The 14,076-nt window shown below is 47.6% G+C and overlaps 1 protein-coding gene across 1 annotated transcript in view; it reads left to right on the top strand.

Annotated features, from left to right (window-relative positions):
- The window catches only part of ELOVL4 (ELOVL fatty acid elongase 4), a 53,576-nt gene extending 40,913 nt beyond the window's left edge, over positions 1–12,663 (top strand). Inside the window, exons 4-6 of the mRNA XM_054162549.1 lie at positions 4,797–4,968; positions 9,508–9,635; positions 12,348–12,663. Coding sequence (XP_054018524.1) covers positions 4,797–4,968; positions 9,508–9,635; positions 12,348–12,623 — 576 coding nt within the window. The 3' untranslated portion in view covers positions 12,624–12,663. The remainder of the gene's footprint in view (positions 1–4,796; positions 4,969–9,507; positions 9,636–12,347) is intronic.
- The last annotated feature ends 1,413 nt before the right edge of the window (positions 12,664–14,076 follow it).

Here is a 14,076-nt window from a genome sequence, read left to right as displayed (position 1 = left end):
AAGTCCAACCCATCACCCAACACCATCTGATCAACTCAACCATGGCACCAAGTGCCTCATCCAGGCTCTTCTTAAACACTTCCAGTGATGGTGACTCCACCACCTCCCTGGGCAGCACATTCCAAAGGCCAATCTCTCTTGCTGGGAAGAATTTCTTCCTAACATCCAGCCCAAACCTCCCCTGGTGCAGCTTGAGACTGTGTCCTCTCATTCTATCGCTGCTTGCCTGGGAGAAGAGACCAACCTGCACCTGGCTACAACCTCTCTTCAGGGAGTTGTAGAGAGCAAGAAGGTCTCCCCTGAGCCTCCTCTTCTCCAGGCTAAGCAACCCCAGCTCCCTCAGCCTCTCCTCACAGGGCTGTGCTCCAGACCCCTCCCCAGCTTTGTTGCCCTTCTCTGGACACCTTCCAGCATCTCAACATCTTTCCTAAACTGAGAGTCCCAGAACTGGACACAGGACTCCATGTGTGGCCTAACCAGTGCTGAGCACAGGGCAGAATGACCTCCCTGCTCCTGCTGGCCACACCATTCCTGATGCAGGCCAGGAGGCCATTGGCCTTCTTGCAACAGACCTATTGATTCTTTAAAAAGTTCCTCAGAAGTGAGGCCCTCCAGAGAGCTTGAGTCCTGTCATTTTTATGGATACAGTCTAAAGTGTTTACTGTTAACTCAGGAGATGAAGAGATGCTTATCTTAATTTATTTAGGAGTTGCTGCTTTAGCAAAGGTCTTTAAAAGGTGCTGGGCTGTTATGGTAATCCATGGATGTGAGACAGAGCCTTGATATGGGTGTTAGGAAACACCTGGCTACCTACCTGTCCCAGAGGCAGAACTGTACTGGCTGTTGAGCAACATGTATGCATGCATATTTATATATTGATGGGCCTTGCAGCCTGCCTGTGTGCCTGGGAACTCCCTGTATTGGAGGGAGTCTCTTTTATCATAGAATCATAGAATCAATAGGGTTAGAAAAGACCTCAAAGATCATCAAGTCCAACCTGTCACCCAAGACCTCATGACTACTAAACCACGGCACCAAGTGCCACGTCCAATCCCCTCTTGAACACCTCCAGGGATGGTGACTCCACCACCTCCCTGGGCAGCACATCCCAATGGCTAAGAACCCTCTCTGGGAAGAACGTTCTCCTCACCTCGAGCCTAGACTTCCCTTGGCACAGCTTGAGAGTGTGTCCTCTTGTTCTGGTGCTGGTTGCCTTTCTCCGTCTTTGAGAGACCATAGAATAGAATCATAGAATTGTCAGAGTTGGAAGGAACCTCAAGGCTCAGCCAGGTCCAACCCCCCTGCCATGGGCAGGGACACCTCACACTACAGCAGGTTGCTCACAGCCACATCCAGCCTGGCCTTAAAACCCCCCAGGGATGAGGCTTCCACCACCTCCCTGGGCAACCTGTGCCAGGCTCTCACCACCCTCATGGGGAAGAACTTCTTCCTCACATCCAATCTGAACCTACCCATTTCTAGTTTTGCTCCAGATACTAACTTCTTTTTCACATGTAAAATTGGCAAAGTCTACCTCCCTTTCTTGAGACCTGCAGTAAGCTGCAGCACATCCAGGGAGCGAGCAGGCTGTTTGGTAATGGATGTATATAGCAGTCTGCAGTTTGGCAGCAGTGAAGCTGTGCAGTCCCCTTTGGGAAGGTGCAGAGCCTGCAATGCAGCTCTGCAGTGCTCTTCTGCTCCTCTGCTGGCTTGGTGGGTTTTTTTTTTTGCTTCTGCTGTAATCTCTCCTAAAATGTTCACCAGTCCATTTATGGCTGTGACAAACTGAGGAGAGGTGCATTCCTTTCCTGCCAGCTGGAAGAGGTGGAAGAGGGGAAGTTTAGGCTGGAGGGGAGGAGAAAGTTCTTCACCGAGCGAGTCGTTCGTCATTGGAATGTGCTGCCCAGGGAGGTGGTGGAGTCACCGTCCCTGGAGGGGTTCAAGAGGGGATTGGATGTGGCACTTGGTGCCATGGTCTGGTCATGAGGTCTGTGGTGACAGGTTGGACTCAATGATCTTGGAGGTCTCTTCCAACCTTGGTGATACTGGGGTACTGGAAACACCATGCAGGGCTGTAGTGCTCATGCTGCTGGTTCCCCTTTCTCTCACTTCCCTGCTCCCTGTGTGTGAGGGTTTGGGAAGGGAAGCTTCTGCTGTCGTAACTTTTTTTCCCCTCTTCTGTCTCTCCTGGGGAATGAGTGGGTGGTGAGACTATTTCACACCATGTTAAGGTAAGAAAGTCTGATCTGCCATCAGACAAGTCCTGAAAGACCAGGTGAACTTCTTACAAACAGGTGTGTTGTGACATTGTCAGCTCTCCTTGCTGCTGGTGCTGCCATTTCCAACTCACTACTTCTTTTTTTCTTTTCCCATTCTCTCTGTGAGTCACCAGCTGGGAGATGTGCTGGTCCCACCCTTGCATAACAAGCTGGATGACTTACCATGCCAGACTTGTTGCTGTGCTTTGGAATCTGGAAAGGAGTCCCCACCACCACCACTGCCGTACCCCCATATCATAGTATTAGCAAATTGCTACACAGAGCTTTGGGGCTTTACCTGGTACAACAATATCCTGATTTCAGCAGGGAGCCTTGTTTATATTGCAGCTTGGGCAAGATTCTCTGGGATGGGTGGATTAGAAAAAGAATGTTGGGGGTGTGGCACTGCCCTGTTGGGTATCTCTGCAGCTTGTGTGGCTCCCATGGTCTCATCTCTTCTGTTCCTGGAATGGCACAGAGCCACCGGGGGAATGCTGCTGCGTTCCAGAGGGGCTTACTGAGCAGGCCAGGAGAAGCTGAGGGGAATATTTCCCCAAGGGATGTGAAATCTTGTGCCACAGCTAGCTTGTAAGAGCAATTTGGTGTCTTCCCACCCATATATGCCTGTGCTACTGAGAGAATTTCATGTCAGGTTTCAACCTTCGCTACTTCGTTTGATCGTGATGATCCTGCCTCCTTGTTCTGACCACATCAAAGGGTTGCCTCATTAGTAAGGGAAGCCCTGTGGTAGTCTTGTCCTGCAAAGAATGAGGGCACCAGCTCCCTCTGTTCACCTGGTGAGCAGTTCAGAGGTGGCAAAGCTTTTGATCACGTTGGCTGCATTTATTTGTTTACAGCTGTGAACAGGAGGCTCAGAATGATGCCTCCACGTGCAGAGCAGATGAGTGGAGCCTGGGTTTTAGTTTAGCTTTATTTATTTGTTTGTTTGCTTATTTATTTACAGCTGTGAGCTGTGAACAGGAGGCTCAGAATGATACCTCCACGTGCAGAGCAGATGAGTGGAGCCTGGGTTTTATTTGAGCCTTCTTTCTTTCTTCCTTTCTCTCTTTCTTTCTTCCTTTCTTTCTTTCTTTCTTTTCTTTTTCTTTCTTTCTTTCTTTCTCTTTTTCTTTCTTTCTTTTTTCTTTCTTTTTCTTTCTTTCTTTTTTCTTTCTTTTTCTTTCTTTCTTTTTCTTTCTTCTTTCTTCTTCTTTCTTTCTTTTTCTTTCTTCTTTCTTTTTCTTTTTTCTTTCTTTCTTTCTTTCTTTCTTTTTCTTTCTTCTCTTTCTTTCTTTCTTCTTCTTTCTTTCTTTCTTTTTCTTTCTTCTTTCTTTTTCTTTCTGTTTCTTCTTTCTTTTTCTTTCTTTCTTTCTTTCTTTCTTTCTTTCTTTCTTTCCTTCTTTCTTTCTTTCTTTCTTTCTTTCTTTCTTTATCTATTTATTTGTTTACAGCTGTGAGCTGTGAACAGGAGGCTCAGAATGATACTTCCATGTGCAGAACAGATGAGTGGAGCCTTGGTTTTAGTTTAGCCTGCCTTTCTTTCTTCCTTTCTCTCTTTCTTTCTTCCTTTCTTTCTTTCTTTCTTTTCTTTTTCTTTCTTTCTTTCTTTTCTTTTTCTTTCTTTCTTTCTCTTTCTTTTTCTTTCTTTCTTTCTTTCTTTCTTTCCTTCTTTCTTTCTTTCTTTCTTTCTTTCTTTCTTTCTTTCTTTCTTTCTTTTTTCTTTCTTTTTCTTTCTTTTTCTTTCTTTTTCTTTCTTCTTTCTTCTTTCTTTCTTTTTCTTTCTTCTTTCTTTTTCTTTTTTCTTTCTTTCTTTCTTTCTTTTTCTTTCTTTCTTCTCTTTCTTTCTTCTCTTTCTTTCTTTCTTTCTTCTTCTCTTTCTTTCTTTTTCTTTCTTCTTTCTTTTTCTTTCTTTCTTTCTTTCTTTCTTTCTTTCTTTCTTTCTTTCTTTCTTTCTTTCTTTCTTTCTTTCTTTCCTTCTTTCCTTCTTTCTTTCTTTACCTATTTATTTGTTTACAGCTGTGAGCTGTGAACAGGAGGCTCAGAATGATACTTCCATGTGCAGAACAGATGAGTGGAGCCTTGGTTTTAGTTTAACTTTATTTCTTTGTTTGCTTGCTTCTTTGTTTACTTATTTATCTATTTATTTGTTTACAGCTGTGAGTTGTAAACAGTAGGCTCAGAATGATACCTCCATGTACAGAACAGATGAGTGGAGCCTTGGTTTTAGTTTAGCTTTATTTCTTTGTTTGCTTGCTTCTTTGTTTATTTATTTATCTATTTATTTATTTACAGCTGTGATTTGTGAACAGTAGGCTCAGAATGATATCTCCATGTGCAGAACAGATGAGTGGAGCCTTGGGTTTTTTTGCTGTCCTCATCCCATCATGGCTTCACCTGAACATTAACCAGGATTTGGGGAAGGCAGAGTTATCCTTTTCTTGCAGGAGGCAGGTGGAGAGAGCTTTATTCTGTTCAGCTTGCAATCACTGAAAGTTCTGTCTTGTCCTTTTTTTGTCTCTGTGTGTGTCTCCATTGCAGATAGCTGCTGCTTTATGGTGGTATTATGTCTCTAAAGGAATTGAATATTTGGATACTGTATTCTTCATCCTGAGGAAGAAATTCAACCAAATCAGTTTCCTTCATGTCTATCACCATTTCACCATGTTCACCTTGTGGTGGATTGGTATTAAGTGGGTTGCAGGTGGACAAGGTGAGTTCTCTCTCTGGTTTTTCCCCCCCTATAGCCTTTTGAGTGGACACACAGTGGAGAATTATTATGGTTTGGCAGCAATGAAGCCCAGTTTTTTAACATTCTAACACACAAGAGTGTTTAAATAGCACTGAAGGACTACAGTAGCTTAAATGGGTAGAGACTTCCTCTGTGGGAAACGTGGGGGAGGAAGAGATAACAGAGCAGCAATCAAATGCATTGCAAAACCTTTTTTTTTCCTGTTTGTTCTGTTGTTTTGGTTTTCTTCTTTTCTTTTCATGGCTATCAGTTGCAAGGCTGAAATTCTGTCTTCAACATTATCCTTCTTCTGCATGAGGTGGAAGGAATGAACACATGTCTTGCTTAGCTTTAGTTTTCTGCAGGAACAGGTTGCCCAGGGAGGTGGTGGAAGCCTCATCTCAGGCTGGATGTGGCTGTGAGCAGCCTGCTGTAGTGTGAGGTGTCCCTGGCCATGCATGGCAGGGGGGTTGGAACTGGCTGATCCTTGAGGTCCCTTCCAACCCTGACAATGCTATGATTCTATGAGCTGCAGAATTCACAGGCCACAGTCTGTGTGCAGGTGTAATGGAGTTAATTGAGATGCTGTTTTGCCCTTGTATCTGAGGCTGGGGTTTCCTTTCTTTCTTTTTTTTTTACATATATATCTCTCTAAAGAGGCAGATAGAAAATTCTGAAACCTTCCCATGAAGGTTGAGCCAATAAATCTGTCCATTAACTTTTAAAACCTATTCATAATGGTACAAGTCTGTAATTCATTATAAGCCTTTACTTTTTTGTTTTCCTTTCCCCACATTCTACTTTTAGAAAGCCCACATCAAAGAATTTTACTCCATTGCAACTTGCCACATCTCCTCCCTTGCCTGCCACTGGACTCTTGTTGTTTTGTCTTGTCTCTCTCCAATTATAAGCTCCACAGAGCTGAGGTTTCAGGGAGAGCACTCTGTTTGCAATGTGCTTTGTAGGCTTAAGACACTGAGGATGAGATGCAATAAACAGCACAGCAGAACAAGATTTCAGGGTGTGTGTGTCAAACCAGACAAATACTCAGTGCATGAGAGGTTTATGCTCTCATTTTACTATAGATATTTTCTACTGAGTGGTTACTTCTGTTGAGAAGACCAAATGTTTCAAATGAGAGTCTGTAGCTAGATGGGGGAAATTCAAGGATGATCTGCAGGATGCAGATGCTTAACCAGACAATTTAAAGTCTTTATTGGCTACTACAGCCATAAAATAAGTTGATTGGATGCTTACTTATAGCCTTGCTTAGAAATCCACAGGGCTGGAGCTGCTCTCCTATAGAGACAGACTGAGTTGGGGCTGTTCAGTCTGGAGAAGAGAAGGCTCTGAGGAGACCTAATTGTGGCCTTCCAGTATCTGAAGGAGGCTACAAGAAAGCTGGGGAGGGACTTTTGAGGGTGTCAGGGAGTGATAGGACTGGGGGGAATAGAGCAAAGCTGGAAATGGGTAGATTCAGATTGGATGTTAGGAAGAAATTCTTCCCCTTGAGGGTGGTGAGAGCCTGGCACAGGTTGCCCAGGGAGGTGGTGGAAGCCTCAGCCCTGGAGGTTTTTGCAGCCAGGCTGGATGTGGCTCTGGGCAACCTGCTGCAGTGTGAGGTGTCCCTGACCTTGGCAGGGGGGTTGGAACTGGCTGAGCCTTGAGGTCCCTTCCAACCCTGACAATTCTATGATTCTATCTCAAGATGTCAGACGTTTCATGCTGAATATCAGCAGTTTTCAATACAGCAGAGAGGCTGAGAGCCCTGGGGATTTTTAGGAGAGGCTGAGAGCCCTGGGGATTTTTAGGAGGGGCTGAGAGCCCTGGGGCTTTTTGATCTGGAGAAGAGAAGACTGAGAGAGGATTTAATAAATGTTTCTAAATATCTGAGGGCTGGGGGTCAAGGGGGAGGGCACAGGCTCTGCTCACATGCTCCCTGTGATAGGACAAGGGGCAATGGATATAAATTACAGCACAAGAGGTTCCTTCTCAACTGTAAAGGTCACAGAGCACTAGAACAGGCTGCCCAGAGAGGTTGTGGTGTCTCATTCTCTGGAGACTTTCCAGCCCCATCTGGATGTGTTCCAGCATGACCTGTGCTAGATTGTATGATCCTGCTCTGGCAGGAGGGTTGGACTCAATGATGCCTGGTGGTCCCTCCCAACCCCTGACATCCTGTGGTCATCCAGTTGCAACCATTTCCAAACAATTCCAGTTTTTGTGTCCTTGCACTGCCCCTTAGTTTCCAGCCCCTGCAAAAGGAAAAGCAGCAGTGGCTCTTTTGCATTTACACAGTGCTACTGCAGCAGTGTGGATGATTTGTGTCCTGATTTCTAGTTGGTAGCACATTGCTTACAGAGATAAACCTATTCTAAACTAGACCCTGTTATAACTGAGTGTAGAGCACATGGGCATCTGAGCTGCTTGATGTCAGCAGCTATTGTCTTTATTGCCCTAGTCTTAAACATCAGAGAATTTTTGAGCCTCTCTGACACTGTAAGAATCCCTTAACAGGACATCATTTGTGTCCTGCTTTTGGCCAGGGCAGACTACTGCTGCTTGGGAGCTAGCAAGGAGCAATTGAATTGTGCATCATTTGTTCTGTCTATTCTAATTTTTTCATTATTATTAACAATAATAATAAATTTCCTTTCTTTTCTGCCCTCTCAAACTGCCTTCACCTCAAGCCACAAGTCTTACCTTTTTGTTTTGGATTCTCTCCCCCCCATCTCACTGGGAGGGTGGAAAGAGAAGCTGTGTGGTCACCAGTGGGGTTAAACCACGACAGTTGGCTTCTGTTAAGTGGTTGCTAATCTGGACAGGAGCAAAGAGATCTCAGTGTCAATGAAAACTGCTGTCTGTGTTTCCAGCATGGATCATTCTGGGAGAAAGTTAGGCTGAACATTTGATATATTTAAGAAGTCTGGATATTTTAGGTCATAGATAAGGAAACTAGAAATGAGCCATACAGGCAAACTCACTTGGCAGTGCCCTTAAACATCTCATAGTCACAACTGATGCTTTGCTTTTGTAGGACTTGGTGATCTTTGAGGTCTTTTCCAACCTTATTGATTCTATGATTCTAGGACTTCTTTTTTTTCTGACCTATTTCATCACATGAGTTTCTTGCCTGCCTGCTGAGAAGTGAACCTTGTGCATTTAAATGCAGTTGAAAAGACTGAAGTTCAGAAGCCAATGCTTCATCCCTTGCATTGTCAAATACAGCTCTTAGTAATCCTCTAGCAAAACAACTCTACTAGCACAGAATCTTAGAGGCTGGAAGGGACCTTGGATGATCACCCAATCCAATCCCTGGTCCTGCCAGAGCAGGATCACCTAGAGCAGATCACACAGGAAGGCATCCAGGTGGGTTTTGAATATCTCCAGAGAGGGATACTCCACAATACCCCCCCGGGCAGCCTGTTCCTGTACTACTTGTACTGTACAACTATGCAGTCATACCACAATAACTGATGTGTTTGTATTCATATAACCAAGTGATTGCCACAAATCACAGGCTCACAGCATGTCAGGGGTTGGAAGGGACCCAAAGAGATCATCCAGTCCAACCCCCCTGCCAGAGCAGGACCATCCAATCTAGCTCAGGTCACACAGGAACACATCCAGATGGGCCTTGAAAGGCTCCAGAGAAGGAGACTCCACAACCTCTCTGGGCAGCCTGTTCCAGTGCTCTGGGACCCTTACAGTAATGAAGTTCCCTCTTGTGTTGAGGTGGAACCTCCTGTGCTGCAGCTTCCATCCATTGCTCCTTGTCCTATGCCAGGGAGCAAGTGAGCAGAGCCTGCCCCCTCCCTCCTGACCCCCAGCCCTCAGATATTGATAAACATTTATTAAATCCTTCTAAGCCTTCTCTTTTCCAGACTAAAAAGTCCCAGGAAATCTTAGGAAAAGCTTTTGCATGAGTGGTTCCATGCAAGGTGTGATACATTCCTTGTGTCAGCACATCCACAGTCAGGTCTGTACTATATTGCTGAATACTTCCTGGTGATTTAGGGAGTGGAATATCTCCCTTATGAGGAAAGGCTGAGGGAGCTTGGTTTCTTTATCTTTGAGGAGGCTGAGGGGTGACCTCATTCATGCTCATAAAGATGTAAAGAGCAGTGTCAGGAGGATGGAGCCAGGCTCTGCTCAGTGATGGCCAGTGACAGGACAAGGGGCAATGGGTGCAAGCTGGAGAATAGGAGGTTCCAGGTGAACATAAAGAAAAACTTGTGACAGAGCTCTGGGGCAGGCTGCCCAAGGAGGTTGGGGAGACTCCTTCTCTGAAGGCACTTCAGAACCCACCTGGATGTGTTCCTGTGTGACCTGCCCTAGGTGATCCTGCTCTGGCAGGGGGGTTGGACTGGACGATCTTTCGAGGCCCCTTCCCAACCCCAACACTCTGTGGTTCTGTGATGCCCTGTGCTTTGTAATGTTTACTCTCAGATGGCTAGCACTAGGAAAAGGATTCTTTCTGGTTCCAAAGTTGTGACAACTTTCCCTTCTGTTCCTGGACAGCTTTCTTCGGCGCTCAGATGAACTCGTTTATTCATGTCATCATGTACATGTATTATGGATTAGCTGCCTGTGGCCCTAAATTTCAGAAGTACCTGTGGTGGAAACGATACTTGACCATATTGCAGTTGGTAAGTAAGATTGCCCCCTTGATGTCAGAAGGAATTGCATTGGCAGAGCTTTGGAACGCATTGTCCAATGGCATGGCATTCAACAAGTCCAAGTGCCAGGGGCTGCACTTCGGCCACGGCAACCCCATGCAGAGCTACAGGCTGGGGTCAGAGTGGCTGAGAGCTGCCAAACAGAGAGGGACCTGGGGGTGCTGATTGACAGCCACCTAAACATGAGCCAGCAGTGTGCCCAGGTGGCCAAGAGGGCCAATGGCATCCTGGGCTGCATTAGGAATAGTGTGGCCAGCAGGAGCAGGGAGGTCATTGTGCCCTGTACTCTGCACTGGTTGGGCCACACCTTGAGTCCTGTGTCCAGTTCTGGGCCCCTCAGTTTAAGAAGGACAATGAGACACTTGAATGTGTCCAGAGAAGGGCAACGAGGCTGGGGAGAGGCCTTGAGCACAGCCCTGTGAGGAGAGGCTGAGGGAGCTGGGGTTGCTTAGCCTGGAGAAGAGAAGGATCAGGGGTGACCTCATTGCCCTCTACAACTACCTGAAAGGTGGTTGTAGCCAGGAAGGGGTTGGTCTCTTCTCCCAGGCAACCAGCACCAGAACAAGGGGACACAGTCTCAAGCTGTGCCAGGGGAGGTTTAGACTCGAAGTGAGGAGAAAGTTCTTCACCGAGCGAGTCGTTCGTCATTGGGATGTGCTGCCCAGGGAGGTGGTGGAGTCACCGTCCCTGGAGGTGTTCAAGAGGGGATTGGATGTGGCACTTGGTGCCATGGTCTAGTTGTGAGGTCTGTTGGGACAGGTTGGACTCGATGATCCTTGGGGTCTCTTCCAACCTTAGTTATACTGTGATGCTGTGATACTATACTGCATTCTGCACCTTCCATGAGTTCTTCACTGTCCCATTCGACTCACAGCTCAAGTCAGAACATTTCCTGGAGGACAGAAGCATTTATTTCATGTCTCACGTGGCAGGAATAAAAGTGATGTCAGGAAAGCCTAATATTACTTTACTGGTTGTTTCAAATGGATTGAAACCTCCATCCCATGAGGTTTTTAAGGCCAGGCTGGATGTGGCTGTGAGCAACCTGATCTAGTGTGAGGTGTCCCTGCCCATGGCAGGGGGCTTGGAACTAGATGATCCTTGAGAAGGGCCATGAGGATGAGCAGAGGGCTGGAGCTTCTCTCCTATGGAGACAGACTGAGAGGGTTGGGGCTGTTCAGCCTGGAGAAGAGAAGGCTGTGAGGAGACCTTATTGTGGCCTTCTTGTATGGAAGTGGGCTACAAGTAAGCTGGGGAGGAACTTTTGAGGGTGTCAGGGAGTGATAGGACTGGGGGGAAAGGAACAAAACTAGAAATGGGTAGATTCAGATTGGATGTTAGGAAGAAGTTCTTCCCCATGAAGGTGGTAAGAGACTGACACAGGTTGCCCAGGGAGGTGGTGGAAGCCTCATCCCTGGAGGTTTTGAAGGCCAGGCTGGATGTGGCTGTGAGCACCCTGCTATAGTGTGAGGTGTCCCTGTCCATGGCAGGGCAGTTGGAGCTGGATGATTCTTGAGGTCCCTTCCAACCCTAATAATTCTATGATTCTGTGAACCTTCATAGCTACTCCACCAAGTATGATCTCTGTAATCAACCTTATAGTTTTGAACTGCTTCTATGATTGCAAAAACCTCTTCAAAAGGATCTAGTGTGAGGTGTCCCTGGCCATGGCAGGGGGGGTAGAATTAGATGGTCCTTGAGGTCCCTTCCAACCCTAACAATTCTATGATTGCAAAAACCTCCTCAAAAAGGTAGAGAAAATCCAGATCCCTCAGTGTCTTCACATTTTCCTGGTTCTGAAAGCAGGTGCCAGGTACTGCAAATAAATGTGGTGTCCCTGGTCAATCATATGTGTGCATGCATGATGTGACAGCCAAATGCCAAATCCAGCCTCCCTACCTCCTCCCCACTTCAGCACTTTTTACAACTTGATGCACTGGTCTATACTGGTGCAGTCAGACCTACAGGATGTCATTCAGACCTTTTAGACCCACAGGATACCCTCCAGACCTTTTAGACCCACAGAATACCATCCAGACCTTTTAGACATACAGAGTATCATTCCTACCTTTTAGACCCACAGGATACCCTCCAGACCTTTTAGACCCACAGAATACCATCCAGACCTTTTAGACCTACAGCATACAATCCAGACCTTCCAGAGCTACAGAACATCACAGAATCAACCAGGTTGGAAAAGACCTCAGAGATCATCAAGTCCAACCTATGACCTAATCCCTAACACCTCCTGGCAACTAAACCATGGCTCCAAGTGCCACATCCAAGCCTTTTCTGAACACCTCCAGGGATGGTGACTCCACCACCTCCCTGGGCAGCACTTTCCAATGGCAAATTACTCTTTCTGGGAAGAACTTTCTCCTCACCTGGAACCTAAACCTCCCCTGGTGTAGCTTGAGACTGTGTGCTCTTGTTCTGGTGCTGGTTGCCCGGGAGAAGAGACCAACCCCCACCTGGCTACAGCCTCCTTTCAGGTAGTGGTAGACAGCAGTAAGGTCTCCCCTGAGCCTCCCCTTCTCCAGGCTAAACACCCCCAGCTCCCTCAGCCTCTCCTCACAGGGCTGTGCTCCAGACCCCTCCCCAGCCTCGTTGCCCTTCCCTGGACACGTTCAGGAGTCTCGACGTGCAGCCCTGTTTTGATTCTCCATTTTCTGTGTCTTTCAGGTGCAGTTCCATGTGACTATTGGCCACACAGCCTTGTCTATTTATATTGATTGTCCTTTCCCTAAATGGATGCACTGGGGTGTCATTTTCTACGCTGTCACCTTCATCTTCCTGTTTGGGAACTTCTACTATCGGACATATAAGCTGCCCAAGGAGCCCATCAAGAACGGCAAGATAGCAAACGGTGCTGTGGCAAACGGAGTGAGCAGGCCAGAAAATACTGCAGCAGTGGAAAATGGAAAGAAGCAGAAAAAGGGAAAAGCAAAAGGAGAGTAACTTGATCCAGGCCTTAACCATTGTGGGCAGTGAGGAACCTCCGGTTGGGTTTATAAAAGGAAGGAAAAAACAAAGCGAAACAAAAGAAAAAACCACTCTCTGTACCAATTAACCTTAGGTTACCGAAGAGCTTAGAGCACAGATTGTTTGCATTTATTTATGAAGATTGTTCTCAGAGCAACACTAAAAGCTGAATTTCTTACTGTTATGGTGTAATCACCATGCATAAGGGTCTCTGTGTAAACCTGTAGACTGCTGGTGTTGGTGAATGTGAGGAAGAGTTGCAGCCGAGCCCCATGTTTAGCAGTCCGGGAAGTTTAATGCTACCATTGAGCAAAGGCAGTTTGATGGCACCCACATTTCTCTGGGGGGGGGGAAGGGGAGGGGAAGGAGGGGGTTAAAGGGAAGGGGGGAGGGAGGGAAAGGGTGGGGGAAGGAAGTAGCATTTGGAGCCTTGTGTTTTCTTTCCAGAAAATTATTAAAATTTCAACCTCTGACGAATTATCGAAGCAGAGTCTGCAACGTTTCTTGTTCTGCCCTGGAGAGTGCCTGCGGGCACAGCTCCTGCTCAGGGGCTCTTGTTCTGCCCTGGAGAGTGCCTGCGGGCACAGCTCCTGCTCAGGGGCTCTTGTTCTGCCCTGGAGAGTGCCTGCGGGCACAGCTCCTGCTCAGGGGCTCTTGTTCTGCCCTGGGGAGTGCCTGCGGGCACAGCTCCTGCTCAGGGGCTCTTGTTCTGCCCTGGAGAGCACTGCAGGCACAGCTCCTGCTCAGGGGCTCTTGTTCTGCCCTGGAGAGCACTGCAGGCACAGCTCCTGCTCAGGGGCTCTTGGCCTGCCCTGGAGAGCACTGCAGGCACAGCTCCTGCTCAGGGGCTCTTGTTCTGCCCTGGGGAGTGCCTGTGGGCACAGCTCCTGCTCAGGGGCTCTTGTTCTGCCCTGGAGAGCACTGCAGGCACAGCTCCTGCTCAGGGGCTCTTGTTCTGCCCTGGGGAGTGCCTGTGGGCACAGCTCCTGCTCAGGGGCTCTTGTTCTGCCCTGGAGAGCACTGCAGGCACAGCTCCTGCTCAGGGGCTCTTGTTCTGCCCTGGAAAGTGCCTGCGGGCACAGCTCCTGCTCAGGGGCTCTTGTTCTGCCCTGGAGAGTGCCTGCGGGCACAGCTCCTGCTCAGGGGCTCTTGTTCTGCCCTGGAGAGCACTGCAGGCACAGCTCCTGCTCAGGGGCTCTTGTTCTGCCCTGGAGAGCACTGCAGGCACAGCTCCTGCTCAGGGGCTCTTGTTCTGCCCTGGAGAGCACTGCAGGCACAGCTCCTGCTCAGGGGCTCTTGTTCTGCCCTGGAGAGCACTGCAGGCACAGCTCCTGCTCAGGGGCTCTTGTTCTGCCCTGGAGAGTGCCTGCAGGCACAGCTCCTGCTCAGGGGCTCTTGTTCTGCCCTGGAGAGCACTGCAGGCACAGCT

The sequence above is a fragment of the Dryobates pubescens genome, chromosome 6, assembly GCF_014839835.1.
Source record: "Dryobates pubescens isolate bDryPub1 chromosome 6, bDryPub1.pri, whole genome shotgun sequence".
Classification (NCBI taxonomy): Eukaryota; Metazoa; Chordata; class Aves; order Piciformes; family Picidae; genus Dryobates; species Dryobates pubescens.
This window is presented reverse-complemented; position numbering and strand designations above follow the sequence as displayed.